Source organism: Manacus vitellinus, unplaced genomic scaffold, assembly GCF_001715985.3.
Source record: "Manacus vitellinus isolate BGI_N305 unplaced genomic scaffold, ASM171598v3 ctg7180002434390_pilon, whole genome shotgun sequence".
NCBI classification, from domain to species: domain Eukaryota; kingdom Metazoa; phylum Chordata; class Aves; order Passeriformes; family Pipridae; genus Manacus; species Manacus vitellinus.
The window spans coordinates 22,150-35,706 of record NW_021938624.1 but is presented as its reverse complement, the minus strand read 5'-3'; the positions used below and the strand labels follow the sequence as shown (position 1 = coordinate 35,706).

At 54.2% G+C, this 13,557-nt stretch overlaps 2 protein-coding genes across 2 annotated transcripts; one reads left to right on the top strand and one right to left on the bottom strand.

Annotated features, from left to right (window-relative positions):
* Positions 1–1,800: 1,800 nt before the first annotated feature.
* Positions 1,801–2,811, top strand: LOC108639197 (olfactory receptor 14J1-like). The gene is made up of 2 exons (XM_029958856.1): positions 1,801–2,720; positions 2,805–2,811. The coding sequence occupies exons 1-2, from the start codon at positions 1,801–1,803 to the stop codon at positions 2,809–2,811; spliced, it is 927 nt and encodes a 308-aa protein (XP_029814716.1).
* Positions 2,812–10,827: 8,016 nt separating this feature from the next.
* LOC115307315 (olfactory receptor 14C36-like) lies at positions 10,828–11,796 on the bottom strand. The gene has a single exon (XM_029958853.1). It carries the CDS (start codon positions 11,794–11,796, stop codon positions 10,828–10,830), a length of 969 nt encoding a protein of 322 aa, XP_029814713.1.
* Between the last annotated feature and the right edge of the window lie 1,761 nt (positions 11,797–13,557).

Below are 13,557 nucleotides of genomic sequence, written 5' to 3'. Positions count from 1 at the left end.
CATCACTGTCTGCAGTTTTCTGCTCTAACTGGAACCTGGGGACATGTTCTCAGTTTTGTCCCCCAGTGGGAGACTCATTAGCATTACAAGAAACTTCAGTGTTTCAATCTCACTTTGACATCTTGAGAAGTTGTTTTAACTTCCTCTCAGGGACTGAGTCTCATGTAAACAACACCAAACCCCCCTGAGGGTCATGAAATGCCTGGGGCTGTTGCTGTGCTACTGAGCTGGGCCGGGCTCCTGGGACACAGGGAGCTCCTGGCAAGCAAGAAGAGCTTCAAAGAGACAGCTCTGCTGGTGAGCAGCTCCTCTGCACAGCCCAGCAGGGCTGAGGGCACTGCCAGGCCAGCTCAGGGACACCAGCAGGGCACAGACACAGCTTCAAGGGGCTCAGCACTGGCAGGATGGCTGAGAGCTCCCTGCAGGAGGAATCTTGACAGGGCTGCACATGGTGAGTCTGTGGCTGCAGGGCAGTGCAGGGGCAGCTCCTGGAGGCATCTCCTAAAGCTGGCCCAGCCCCAGCTGATGGGATGGGTGAGCAGGGGCTGTTTTGGGGCACTTTGGAAGAGCTGTGAAGCTGGGGGTGCAGCCAGGGGTGCCCAGGGCTGTGGGGCAGAGCAGGGTCCTGCAGCCCAGGGTGCTGTGCTGGGCAGGGACTCTGCTGCCTGCCAGGGGCAGCTCTCAGCCGGCCCGGGGAGCTGCTCCCAGGGCTGGGGCACAAGGGCTGTGGGCAAGGAGCAAACCTGGCAGCTGAGGGAGGATCTTTTCCATGTCTTGGTGTTTGCAGGGTCACACCTGCTCACAGCTCCACACCACTACACCTTATTGAATGGAGGATGTTTTGCAAAGGTAAGGAAAGACAGGGGCTACAGGAAAGGAATTAGTGCTGAGGTGTGTTTGCTGCTCAGGCATTGTAGCATAGACATTGTTCTCTCAGGTCAGGAGGCTGCACTGAAATTCAAACTGTTTTCCTCTGGGAGATGAATATTTCAGGCAGTCTCAGAAATGAGCACAGGATCCTGGGCAGTGCTGAGCCTTCCCTTGGGGGTGGGCACTCTCCTGTGCCAGCCCTTGGCTTCCCTGCAGGAGGGCTCCTGTCCTGCTCTGTCCAGCACAGCTGCACCTCTGGGCTGGCACAGGGGACACTTCCCAGAGCTGCCCTTTCCAGCAGCGCTGCCCTGCTCTCAGCACAGATCTTGGTGGGGTTTTTAAAGAGGAATCTGTGTGTGAGGTCATCTTCAAGGCAGCAAGAGGGAAAGTGCAGGGCAGATGGGAAACAGGCTGAGAGGCACTGCAGCTCTCCTGGCTCTGCAATAAGCAATGGAGAGCTCAGCCCTTCTGCCTGTCCTGGCTCAACACTCTTCAGATTTGTCATCAGAAAAATTTGACCCTAAAAAAACACCCCCAGGTGTTATGACTGTAAACAAAAACCCCAGTCAAAATTATTTTAAGGATACACTGTGCCTCTCTCCTGCAGCCCAAATTGCTCCAAGACAACAGCACAGGAATTGAACTTTTCCATCAAAGCTGGGTTCCATGTGACATCTCCTGGGATCATGAGAGCTGTCCCAAACCAGCTCCATGTCTGCACTGCAGCAGAGCAAAGCTGAGTCCTCAGCAGCACATGGGCAGAGCTCCTGCTCCTCACAGCACCCTCAGAGAGCACAAACCAGAGAAAAGAAAGGCCTTGACTTGGAGGGGATTTCCCTGAGAACTGCACTGGCTTTGCTGAGAGGGGGCTGTCTTAATTGTTCCCTGGGCTTTCCTTTTCTGAACAGACCCTGTGCTAAGGAACAGCAAATGTCCAACAGCAGCTCCATGGCCCAGTTCCTCCTCCTGGCATTGGCAGACAGGCGGGAGCTGCAGCTCCTGCACTTCTGGCTCTTCCTGGCCATCTCCCTGGCTGCCCTCCTGGCCAACGGCCTCATCCTCAGCGCCGTAGCCTGTGACCACCACCTGCACACCCCCATGGGCTTCTTCCTGCTCAACCTCTCCCTCACAGACCTGGGCTGCATCTGCACCACTGTCCCCAAAGCCATGCACAATTCCCTCCGTAACACCACAACCATCTCCTACATGGGATGTGCTGCACAGCTCTTTTCCTTTATGTTTCTCATCACCGTAGAGTTTTTCCTCCTCACCATCATGTGCTACGACCGCTACGTTGCCATCTGCAAACCCCTGCACTACGGGACCCTCCTGGGCAGCAGAGCTTGTGCCCACATGGCAGCAGCTGCCTGGGCCACTGGCTTTCTCTATTCTCTGCTGCACACAGCCAATACATTTTCCCTGCCCCTGTGCCAGGGCAATGCCCTGGGCCAGTTCTTCTGTGAAATCCCTGCCATCCTCAAGCTCTCCTGCTCACACTCAGGCTACCGCAGGGAAATTGAGCTTCTTGTGCTTAGTGCCTGTTTAGTGTTCGGTTGTTTCATTTTCATTGTTTTCTCCTATGTGCAGATCTTCAGGGTTGTGCTGAGGATCCCCTCTGAGCAGGGACGGCACAAAGCCTTTTCCACGTGCCTCCCTCATGTGGTCGTGGTCTCAATCTTTGTCAGCACTGCTATTTTTTCTCAGCTGAAGCCCCCCTCTATCTCTTCACCATCCCTGGATCTGGCCCTGACAGTTCTGTACTCGGTGGTGCCTCCAGTACTGAACCCCCTCATCTACAGCCTCAGGAACCAGGAGCTCAAGGATGCCTTGAGGAAAATGATGACTGGATGCTTTTCAGCAGCAACAACCTGCCTTTTTTCTTCTGCAGAACACTCATTGTTTAACCCTTTTCTGGCCCTGTCTGCCTTGTAAAGCTTTTGAGAGTGGTGGTGGGGAAGTTTCCTATACTTTTTTACTCTTTTAATGTTGTTAACACAGAAATTTGTTCTTCATCTCGTACCTAATACACTCTCTAGCTTATTGTTTTGACCCACAATTGTGTAAATGAGGAATCATTCTCTGTGTGAATTTAAACAAAATAAAAGTTTCTGCAGCAACTTCTTTGTCAAACATCCTGCCTTTGTTATTCTGTACATGGGGAATCACAATCTCTGAGTAGAATAAAGGACTTGAATTCTGTTTTCCTGATTTTCCCTTAGAGAACTTCCCTGAAGCTGGAGGGCAGTGCTTGTGTGCAGAGGAGAAAGGGTAAAGAGTCCTGGTACAGGAGCACTGCCAGGGAGCAGTAGCTTTTGGCCTTTTCAGAGATGCTCTTTTCCCACTGCCTGCCTCTCCTTTCTGCTCCTTGCCCAAGGCCTGAGTGCTCTGGCAGCTCAGTCCCTGCTGTGTGTCAGTCCTGTGACCATGGGCACGGACAGGCCCTGGGCACTGCTGGGACAGAGCTGGGCTCCTTAACATCATTTCCATCAGGAAAGGGGATCCCCCTGGGCAGTTCCTGAAGGCTTTGTTCTTTTTGAAAGGTTGGTGTAAAGAACAAGGCCAAGGAATAGACTCTCCAAAGTCTCATTGCTTTGCTTGTTTCCCCATTCAGTCCCTGCAGTGAGAGAAGTGACTCACTGGGGTACTTGAGGGACTGAGGGCTGGGTCAGATGTTCTGTGCTGGTGGCCAGTGGCAAATGGTCTCCAAGTCACCTGCATGGGGCTCTGCAGCTTGTGAGGGCTCTGATGGCAGGTGAGGACTTGTCTGTAGGAACTCAGGAAGTGCAGGAGAGCACAGAGGATCTGCAGGGACAGCCTGTCCCATCCAGTCAGCAGGGAATGGAGCCCTGGAGCAGAATCCTGCCCAGATCAAGTACTTACTGCCCAGATCAATCTTACCAGAGATCAAGTACTAAATCTGCCTGTGAACTGGTAAAGGAGAGTTCTGCAACCCCAGGGGATGCAGCAGGAACAGAGAAAGGACTCTGGCCAGTGACTCCTCTCACCCGCAGTGAACTCCCCTTGTGCCTCCCCAGTTCAGGGAGGGCTGTACCAGAGCCAGGGCTGGGCTTTCCAGGAGGGTGTCCTGAAGAACTCTCCAGCCCACAGGCTGCATGGAGTGGAGCCCTGCCCTGCCCTTTGTGCCATTGGAAACAGCCCATGGTCCTGCCCAGCCTTGTTCTTGGCTACTGAGCCTTCCAGGACTATGGCAGAGGGTGGAGAGGAGTGATCCCCATCCTGCTGGGTCTGCTCCCCACCCTGACCAGCATGGCCAGTGCAGGCTCAGCCCAGGGTGCCACAGCCCCTCCCTGTGCAGAGCAGCACCTCCAGCTCAGGGCCCTGCAGGGATCCCAGGCTGGGATCTGCAACTGGCCAAGGCAGCCTGGACACACTGACCTGGGCAAAGGGATGTCCCTGCAGAAGAGCAAGGCAGCATTTCTGGGCCTGCAGAGAGGAATCCCTGACACAGAGAAACCTCTTTCTGCAGCCCCCCTGGGGACAGGCTGCTCTGTCCCTGGGCCAGGACTCTGGGCTGGGCTGGGCAGAGGGGCTGGCACTGAGGGGCACAGTCAGGCTGTGCTGGGCATCTCCTGCAGGTGACACCAGGGCTCCTGCAGTTTCCCTGACCTCCATTTCCTCCTGCCATGCTGAGTGTCCAGCCCCTGAGCTGATGGGGATGCTGAGACTCCTCTGTGTGCCCCAGGAGCTGCTGTGCCCTTCAGAGGGGCTGGGGCTGTGGGGGGAGTGCCCAGAGCTCTGCAGCACCCTGGGCTGGGCACTGCTGTGGGGCCAGACCAGACTGGGCTGCTCCACCAGTTGACCTCTCTAATGAAACCACTTCTAATTTTCTCCTGAAGAACCATGAGAATATGTGTTGTGTCCTGAGCACTAATCTGGAACTGTGGGATAATAGAAAAGTTTTGGTGTCAGGGATATTGAGAAGGCTGGGCAGTGTCACTGGGAGACCTCTCCCAAACACTTGGAAAGGCCAGAGCCATCCCAGAGCTTCCTGGGGCCTTGGCAAAGGCAGACATGGAACCAGTCTGCAAACAGGGCAGCAAGGAGGGTTGGCAGAGTTCCAGACTGCTCAGGCTCAGCAGGGAAGGGGATATGACAAGTCTTCCTGCAGCCATTGCCAGGCATGGGAAGGACAAGGCAGGGATTGCAGAACCCCTGTGGGAAGGAAAAGAAGGGGATGTTCTGTGCCCAGACTGTTTCAAGGCTCTTGACATTGTCTCCTGTGGTCTCCTTAGAGCCAGACTGGTGACAGCTGGACTGGACAAGTGAAACATGTGGTGAGTGGGAAGTTGAATGACTGATGAGGGTCAAAAGTCATGGCACAAATTCCTCTTGGCAGCAATTCCCAGGTGACATCCATCAGGGACCAGCCCTTGACCATTCCTATGGAACATCTTTATTATGTCTCTGGGTGATGGGATGAAATGCACTTTCCACTCCTTTGTGGATGATGCCAAGTTGCAGCGAGTCTGTGAGAAACCTCGTCTAGTTAATGGTGACTTGGACAAAAAAAGGGGTCAAGATGACTGAGTTGGATAAACTTGTCCTGCCATCAGGTGCCCAGCAAGGCCCAAGACAATGAAGAAAAAACTAATGGGTCAGAGGAAAGGAAAATCAAAAGGAGGGAAAAAGACCAAACCCAACCAAACCAAACCCAAACAAACACAGAATGACAGAATATGCTGAGGTGGAAGGGACCCACAAGGATCATCCAGTCCAACCCAACTCTTCCATTGCCATCTGCCCCCACCCCAGCAGGCTCTGGAGCAAAGCACGGCTGAGGTCCAGCACAGCTCTGCTCTGACAGAAAGAACCTGCAGTCAGGGACAGGAAGAGGACAAAGTCTTGTTTAACCAGCCTGAGGAATAATGGGCTCAATGACCCTCTCTATTCCTGGGCACTTGACTGACCCTGTGGATCAGGTTTGGTAGCAGGGAGGGGGCTGCAGGTTTCCCTCAGGGAAGAGGAGATCAGGAGTTGACTCTGTGTCAGAGAGAGCCAGTTTCAGGTGGCTCCAAAATGGACCAGCCAGTGCCCAAAGCTGAGCCAAAATGCAATTCTAGAGGCACCTCTGTGATCACCCTTTGGAGAAAGGATAAAATCCAGGGTGCTGGAACCCAGAGAGGAGTGAGAGAAATGTGGGAGAAACAACCCTGCAGGCACCAAGGGGAGTGGAGAAGGAGGAGGAGTAAGAAAGAGCCTTGGTGGGCACCTGGCAGCCAAAAGCCAACCCCCAGCCCTGAGAGCCACAGCCCAGCCCAGCACAAAGCTCCTTTAGGTCTGGAGGTTCTTTGCAGCAGCTTTTTAGCAGAGCTGCCAGATGGGCCATCAAAGAGGATGCTCAGCTGGGTCTGAAACCTGTGGGATCCTAGTCAGTCTTGGCTCTGTAGGAAAGAACTATAGAATCCTAAATAGTTTGAATCAGATGAGACCTTTATAGGATATCTAGTTCAACCCCCCCACAGTGAAAGGGTTCACGTTCAACTAGATCAGGTTGCTCACAGCCCTTTCTAACCTGGCCTTGAATGTTTCCAAGGATGGGGCATCTATGACCTCTCTGGGCTACCCGTGCCAGTGTTTCACCACCCTCAGTGTAAAAATATTCTTCCTTCTATCTAGTTCCAATCTGCTCTTTTTTAGTTGAAAACCATTATCACTTGTCTTATTACAACTAAGTCTGTGCCCATCCTTCTCATAGGTATGATCTCAGGTGCTCCTGACAAGCCTTGACCAAATCAGCTGAGCAATGAAGAGCCCCTGGACTGGACCAGGGTGTGGTGAAGTGTCCCTGGACTGGACCAGGTGCTCCTGAATGATAAAGGTGGGAACAACCCGGAGTGGAACAGCTGGGGAACACAGGATAATCAGTCATCCCATGAAAGCCTTGGAACATTCCCTGCCTGTATCGCAGCCCAAATGGAACAGTTTGGATACAATTCCCAAATAGTTTGGAAACTCCAGTTATTCCTGACACCAGGATGGAAATTCAGCAGATCACTAAAGCCAGTCACCTTGGGAGCCCACAACCAGCAGGGCTGAGGGAGGCCCTGGCAGCTCCCCAGCACCTCCCTCTCAGTGGGACACCTCTGGCAGCCTCTCCCAGCTCGGGAACCCTCCAGTTTGCAACACTCCAAAGACCCTCCCTGATGCCCAGGACAATTCTGATCCCCCTCAACAAACACTCCTCCAGCTGTGACCCTTGTCTGGTGGGAAACACAAAGGGATTTGTGTGTGTGTTTCCCTGACAACAAGGAGAATCTGGGAGAGGGACCTTTCCACATCCAGCTCTTGATGTGTCCACACATCTCTGCCTGGGTGTGGGTGTGAATTGACTGTGGTGTGAAGGTTGTTATTGTGAATCCATAATTCAGTCACTGTTTAAATTGTAGCAAATGCTATTGAATCACTTGATAATTGTTCAATAGGTCAATGATTAAGTGCTACTAATGTCTTTTGCCTCCTTGTCTTTGGATCAAAAGCCTTTGCACCCTGACCCAAGGCTCTGTGTAAATCATTCTCTTTCATCAAAAAATATATTTTTTTTGTGATGTCCACTTTAAAATCTTTCTCCTTAGCTAAACTACAAAACAACTCCAATTAGCTGTAGAAATCTTGATGACTTGAAGACAATTAAAAGAAAGGGAAATAATTTGTTTTCCTGTGTTTTAATTGTCCCACAGTGTGTTTGGAGTTGCATCAGCTGTCAGTCCAAGATGGGCCATGTCAGAACTGGTGAGGTTGGGGGTGAGGAGCAAGGCTGATCAGACAGGGTCAGTGTGGATCTCCTGAGGAGACACTCAGCATCAAGATCACTTGGAGAACACCTCTATCACCTCTTCTCTGAACTAAAAAATAGCCATCATTGAATGAAAACAAAACAAGTACAAACTTCAAAGACTTGTTTTGAAATTACCTTGAAGACAATTAAAGGAAGACAAAGAGATCCTGAGGGATTTCTGCATTTTAATGAGCCCCACAGTGTGTTTGCAGCCCAGCCCATGATCCTGAGGGACTGAGAGAAGATTGAAGCAGCTGCTGAAGAAGTCAGAAGCCAAACTGCAAGTGCCTTGAAGCATTGCTGGGCCCCAGTGAGGGCAGGCACTGCCAAAGCCTCCCCAGGGACTCCTTGGAGCAGCTCCTTGGAGGCCAGGAGTGCAGGCAGACAAAGGCTCTGGGCAGGCCCCTGCAATGCTGAGCAAAGCCTGCCTTGGTTTTGTGGAGCACAAAGGCCAAGGCCTGAGCCCCAGGCCCTGGCCCAGCAGATCCTGTCCCTCCCGGCTGGCTCAGGGCTGTTTGGGGGGCACTGGGATGGGAGGGGGAGGAACAACAAAGGCCCAAAACTGGGCAACCCCTGCCAGGCTCCTGAGGGAGGGGCGAGGCAGAAACCAAGTGCAGAACCTGCCAGGCAAGTTGCTTGTGGTGGCCTGAGTGGCAGAGGCAGCTGGCAGAGGCAAGGGGACAAAGGCCTGGGTGCCTTTGGGCCTTGCAGCCCTGCCAGAGCCCTTGGCCATCTCTCCTGCAGGCTGTCCTGCCCTGGCCCTGCTGCTGCTCTGGCCTTGCAGGCTGCACACACCCCTCCTGCTTTCCCACCCCCTCCCAGCAGCATTTCTAGACCCTCCCTGATGTCTCTGCACCAGCTCTGGCTGTTGCCATGTGCACTTGGCCTTCTGAACTTGGATCCTGAGCCCCTGTGCCACAGGACATCCCTCCCAGAGCCCAGGCCCTTCTCCTGGGGGTCACTGCAGAGCTGAGCAGATCCAGGTCACCTCCCGTTCCTCTGCCAACCCCCTGGGCCTGCTCTGGGCCCTCCAGGTCCTTGCCCTGCTCCCAAGGGCTGTGGGGGTGCTGAATGGTCAGGGCTTGGTGTTTAGAGCTCAGGGTGGGGATTAGGCAGAACTTTGGGAGGTTTGTTGTTCTGCTGGCAGTGTCTGGTTCATGATTAGGGGAAGAGGGTTTTGGTCTGGCTCAGGATTAAACCTTGGCTTTTCATACTGGGAATACAGGTTTGGGATTGGGGTGGGCATTAGAGGATGAATAAGAGTCTGGAGTTCTGGGTTTGGGCTTTTTCTGGTTTGGAATTAGAGCAGTGGATTCCTTTCAATGGGAGGGGCAGCATTTTAGGTGGTGTTGGGGCTTGAGGTTACAAAGAGAGTAAAGGCCTACCAGGAGTGTTTGCACAGTCAGTGTTTCAGCACCCTCAGCATTACCTGAACCTGGTTTTACCTCATCAAAATCCTTCCTCTCTGTTGATCAAACCCCTCTTTCCTTCCCCAGTTTTCCTTCCCTTTTGTCCCAGTTCCTCCAAACCTCCTCAGAACTTTCATCAGGATGGGATCAGCTTTGTGATAACACGGTGCAACCTCCTGGAATCAAGGAGCCACTGTGAAACTGCAGAACCTCATGGAATTATGGGGCCATTGTGACACTGGGGAAACCCTTGGAATCAAGAGGCCACTGGGATGCTCCAGGGCCCCATGGAGCCAAAGGAACCCAAGGACAGTGGGCAACCTGATGAAATAATGGAACCATTGTGACACTGCAGAAACCCATGGAATCAGGGGGCCATTGTGGCACTGCAGGGCCTCGTGGAAACAAAGAAACCCCAGGCCATATTGGAATTTCATGGAATCAAGAGGCCATTGTGACACTGAGGAACCTCATGGACTCATGGGGCTGATGTGACACTGCAGGGCTTCCTGGAATCCTGAGAAATTTCAGAGCCTTCTGGAACCAAGGGGCCACTGTGCCTGCCCAGAACTCCATGGAATCAAGCAGAGCCGCTGCCTCCCCCCCGCCGCCTCACGGACCGGAGTCGCCGGCTCTGCCCCGCTTGGACACCTCTGGAGTCAGCGTGTTCTTGGGCAGCACAACTTAGATCAGAGAATTTCCCAGATTTTGCTTTGCCCCCTCTTTTCCCCAGGGACAGGGCAGCCGCTTTCCATGTCCCTCTGCTCACACAGGGTGTGCTGCTCTTCTCCTGGCACATCCCATCTCCCCACAGAGCCTTTCCCCAGGGGAACACGTCTGTGCTGGCCTGAGCAGCCCTTCCTGCACCCCCTGCCCGTGCTCCCCACAGCCCCTGAGCTGGGGGGGCTGCTCTGCAGAGCACGGGGGCTGTGGGGCCCAGGGCCATGGGAGACTCTCTTGGGCTGTGCTGCTCAAGCTGGGAGGCAGAGCCAGCTGATGGTGCTCCCTGCACTGACCACCTCCCACAGATGCTCCTGTGTGGCCATGGAGGGGGCTCAGAAGGGCTCTGCCTTGTTCCAGAGCTGGGTCATGGCTTTGGGGGTTGCTCTTGGTCAGCCTGAGGAAGTTCACTGAGGGGAAGATGAGTCACTCCTCAGACTCCTGTCCCTGTTCCTGCTGTGTGCCCTGTGCTCTCATGGATTAAACCAGACACGTGGTACTTGATCTCTGGGTGACTCCAGCCCAGGCAGGATTCTGCTGTCCTTGAGCCCAGCTCTGTCCCAGCAGTGCCCAGGGCCTGTCCCTGCCCGTGGTCACAGCACTGACACCAAGCAGAACAGTGACCAACCAGCCAGAGCACTCAGGGACCTTCCCCAAAGGCACAGAAGGAGAGTGTTGAATTGGGAAGGATCAAGTGCTGCTGCTCCTTCCTTGCAGAGCTGCTGTTCTGGTCCCCTTTTCCCCAACCCCCCTGCACACAGGCACTACCTTGACATTTTACAAAGGTCTCTGAAAAACTATCTCAGAAACACCAGGTTTCTACTGTGTCCTTTCATTTGTTTTAATATGAAGAGAGGGTTCCTCATTTACACAGGGGCAGGGTCAAATTCAGGAAGAAGACAGTGAATTAGAAGCTGCACCAAGAACAAAATTTTATTCTGCACTACATCATAAAAAGTCAAAATACCAAAGAAAACATTCTTAGCCCCTCCAAAATCCTGAGAAGAGAGGGTTGGCCTGTAGCAAGTAATGTTAGGAATGATTTACAGAAGAAAAGAGCCAGCGTTTTGGTTCTGAAAAGCATCCAGTCATCGTTTTCCTTATGGCATCCTTGAGCTCCTGGTTCCTGAGGCTGTAGATGAGGGGGTTCAGTGCTGGAGGCACAACCGAGTACAGAACTGACACCACCAAGTCCAGAGATGGGGAGGAGATGGAGGGAGGCTTCAGGTGGGCAAATGTGGCAGTGCTGACAAAGAGAGAGACCACAGCCAGGTGAGGGAGGCAGGTGGAAAAGGCTTTGTGCCATCCCTGCTGAGAGGGGATCCTCAGCACAGCCCTGAAGATCTGCACATAGGACAGCATGATGAAAACAAAACAGCCAAAACCTAACAAACAACTTATTGTAAGAAGTCCAATTTCCCTGAGGTAGCCTGAGTGTGAGCAGGAGAGCTTGAGGATGTGTGGGATTTCACAGAAGAACTGGCCCAGGGCATTGCCCTGGCACAGGGGCAGGGAAAATGTGCTGGTTGTGTGCAGCAGAGCATTGAGAAAGCCAGTGGCCCAGGCAGCTGCTGCCATGTGGGCACAAGCTCTGCTGCCCAGGAGGGTCCCGTAGTGCAGGGGTTTGCAGATGGCAACGTAGCGGTCGTAGCACATGATGGTGAGGAGGGAAAACTCCACTCCAAGGAAGAATACAAAGAAAAAGAGCTGTGCAGCACATCCCTTGTAGGAGATGGTTGTGGTGTCCCAGAGGGAATTGTGCATGGCTTTGGGGACAGTGGTGCAGATGCAGCCCAGGTCTGTGAGGGAGAGGTTGAGCAGGAAGAAGCCCATGGGGGTGTGCAGGTGGTGGTCACAGGCTACGGCGCGGAGGATGAGGCCGTTGGCCAGGAGGGCAGCCAGGGAGATGGCCAGGAAGAGCCAGAAGTGCAGGAGCTGCAGCTCCCTCCTGTCTGTGAATGCCAGGAGGAGGAACTGGGTGAGGGAGCTGCTGTTGGACATTTGCTGATTCGTATCACAGGGTCTGTTCAGAAAAGGAAGCCACAGGGTAGAATTACAACAGCCACCTCTGACAATATTACTCCAGATTTCAATGTAATTAATTTCAAGATTTAATCAAATTTTTCTGTCTAATATGTGCTGGCAGAGGGCTGTGTGTGGCAGGAGGTCTTGCCATGTGTTGCCAAGTAGTTCAATGTGTTTCCAGGCCAGCACTGCAGTTGTGCTGGACAGAGCAGGACAGGAGCCCTCCTGCAGAGAAGCCAAGGGCTGGGACAGGAGAGTGCCCACCCCCAAAGGAAGGCTCAGAACTTCCCAGGATCCTGCCCAGGCAGAGCTGGGCCTTGCTGGGGGCAGCTCCAAGCCCAGCAGCACAGACCCAGCAGAGAGGGCAGGGTCCTGCAGGGGAGAAGTTTTCCAGGCAGAGCAGCTCCTTGCCCAGCACACAGTGCCCAGCAGAGCTGCAGGGAAGGGCCCCCAGAGCTGCCTGAACGCCCCCTCCCCCAGGCCTTGGGGGCACTTGCCCCCCACTCCCTGCCCAGGGCTCTGCTGCCTGGAGCTGTCCCTGCCAGCAGCTGCTTCCCTGGGCCCAGGGCTGGGCCCTGCCAGTGCTGCCAGAGCCCATCCCAGCCCTGGGGGCTCAGCTCTGCCCTGCAGAGCCCTCCCAGCAGCACAGGGCACTGCCCAGGGGCATCTCTGGCTGGGCAGGCTCTGATGGCAATGTCAGAGCAACCCTGGGGAGGCTGGAAAAGTGACACTGATGCGTCTATAAGACAGTTTTGATGTCTGATACTCTCAGGTTCAATGCCCTCTAATCTAACAGAGTTTAAGTTTCAGTGTCTCCTCCTGTGCTCAGAGATTCCTTTCCCTGTTGCAGTCAGCACCCAGACAACCCAGAGTATAACACTGAAAGAACTGGTTCATTCTCTTTAAGGTACCCCCTGTCTGTCTGTGCCTCTTGCAAATAGCTTCTGGAAAATTTCCTGCTTTGATCTGGAGCTGTGATCAGCCCTCATCCCTGCAGCACACTGTGGAGATCAGAAGGACTCTGCCCTGCTCTGCCCTCCCAAGAGTTGTTCCTTCCCCACAGCCCTTCTCCCCCAGCCCCGTGGCAGCTCCTTGGCCGGGCTGAGAGCTGCCCCTGGCAGGCAGCAGAGTCCCTGCCCAGCACACAGAGCCCTGGGGGCAGGACCCTGCTCTGCCCCACAGCCCTGGGCACCCCTGGCTGCACCCCCACCTTCCCACCCCACAGCCAGCCCTGCCACAGGGAACCTTCTGGCCCTGGGCCTCTGATGGGGCAGCAGCAAGTCCTGCTCTGCAGCAGCTTCTCCTGCTGCACCCCAGCAAATCCAGCAGAGCCATCCTGACAGCTCCTGCCACTGCTGCCATTTGGCAGCTGGGAGAGGCACTTGCAGGAACTCACCTGCACTGCTCTGCAGCCACAGCCTGACCGTGGCAAAGGGCTGGCAAGGTTCCTGCCCTGAGCAGCTCTGCCCTGTCCTCCCACCCCAGGATCCCTTGAACCTCCTGCTCCCTTCTCCTCTCTGCCCTTGCTGCCTGCAGCTCCTGCCCTGCTCTGCCATATGGCCACTTCCCCTGCACTGCAGCAACTGGGAGAGTCCTGCTGAAAGAGCCTGGAAGCTGTGGGATGTGCCAGCTTTAGGAGATGCCTCCAGGAAGAGAAGCTGAACTTTCCTACAGCCAGAGAATTCTTCCTTCAAATCCTGGGAAGGTTTCTCGTGTAGTGAGAGCTCAGTCACCTCC

Coding starts and splice junctions, on each gene's coding strand:
- LOC108639197 (XM_029958856.1), top strand. CDS start 1,801: ATGTCCAACAGCAGCTCCATGGCCCAGTTCCTCCTCCTGGCATTGGCA.
- LOC115307315 (XM_029958853.1), bottom strand. CDS start 11,796: ATGTCCAACAGCAGCTCCCTCACCCAGTTCCTCCTCCTGGCATTCACA.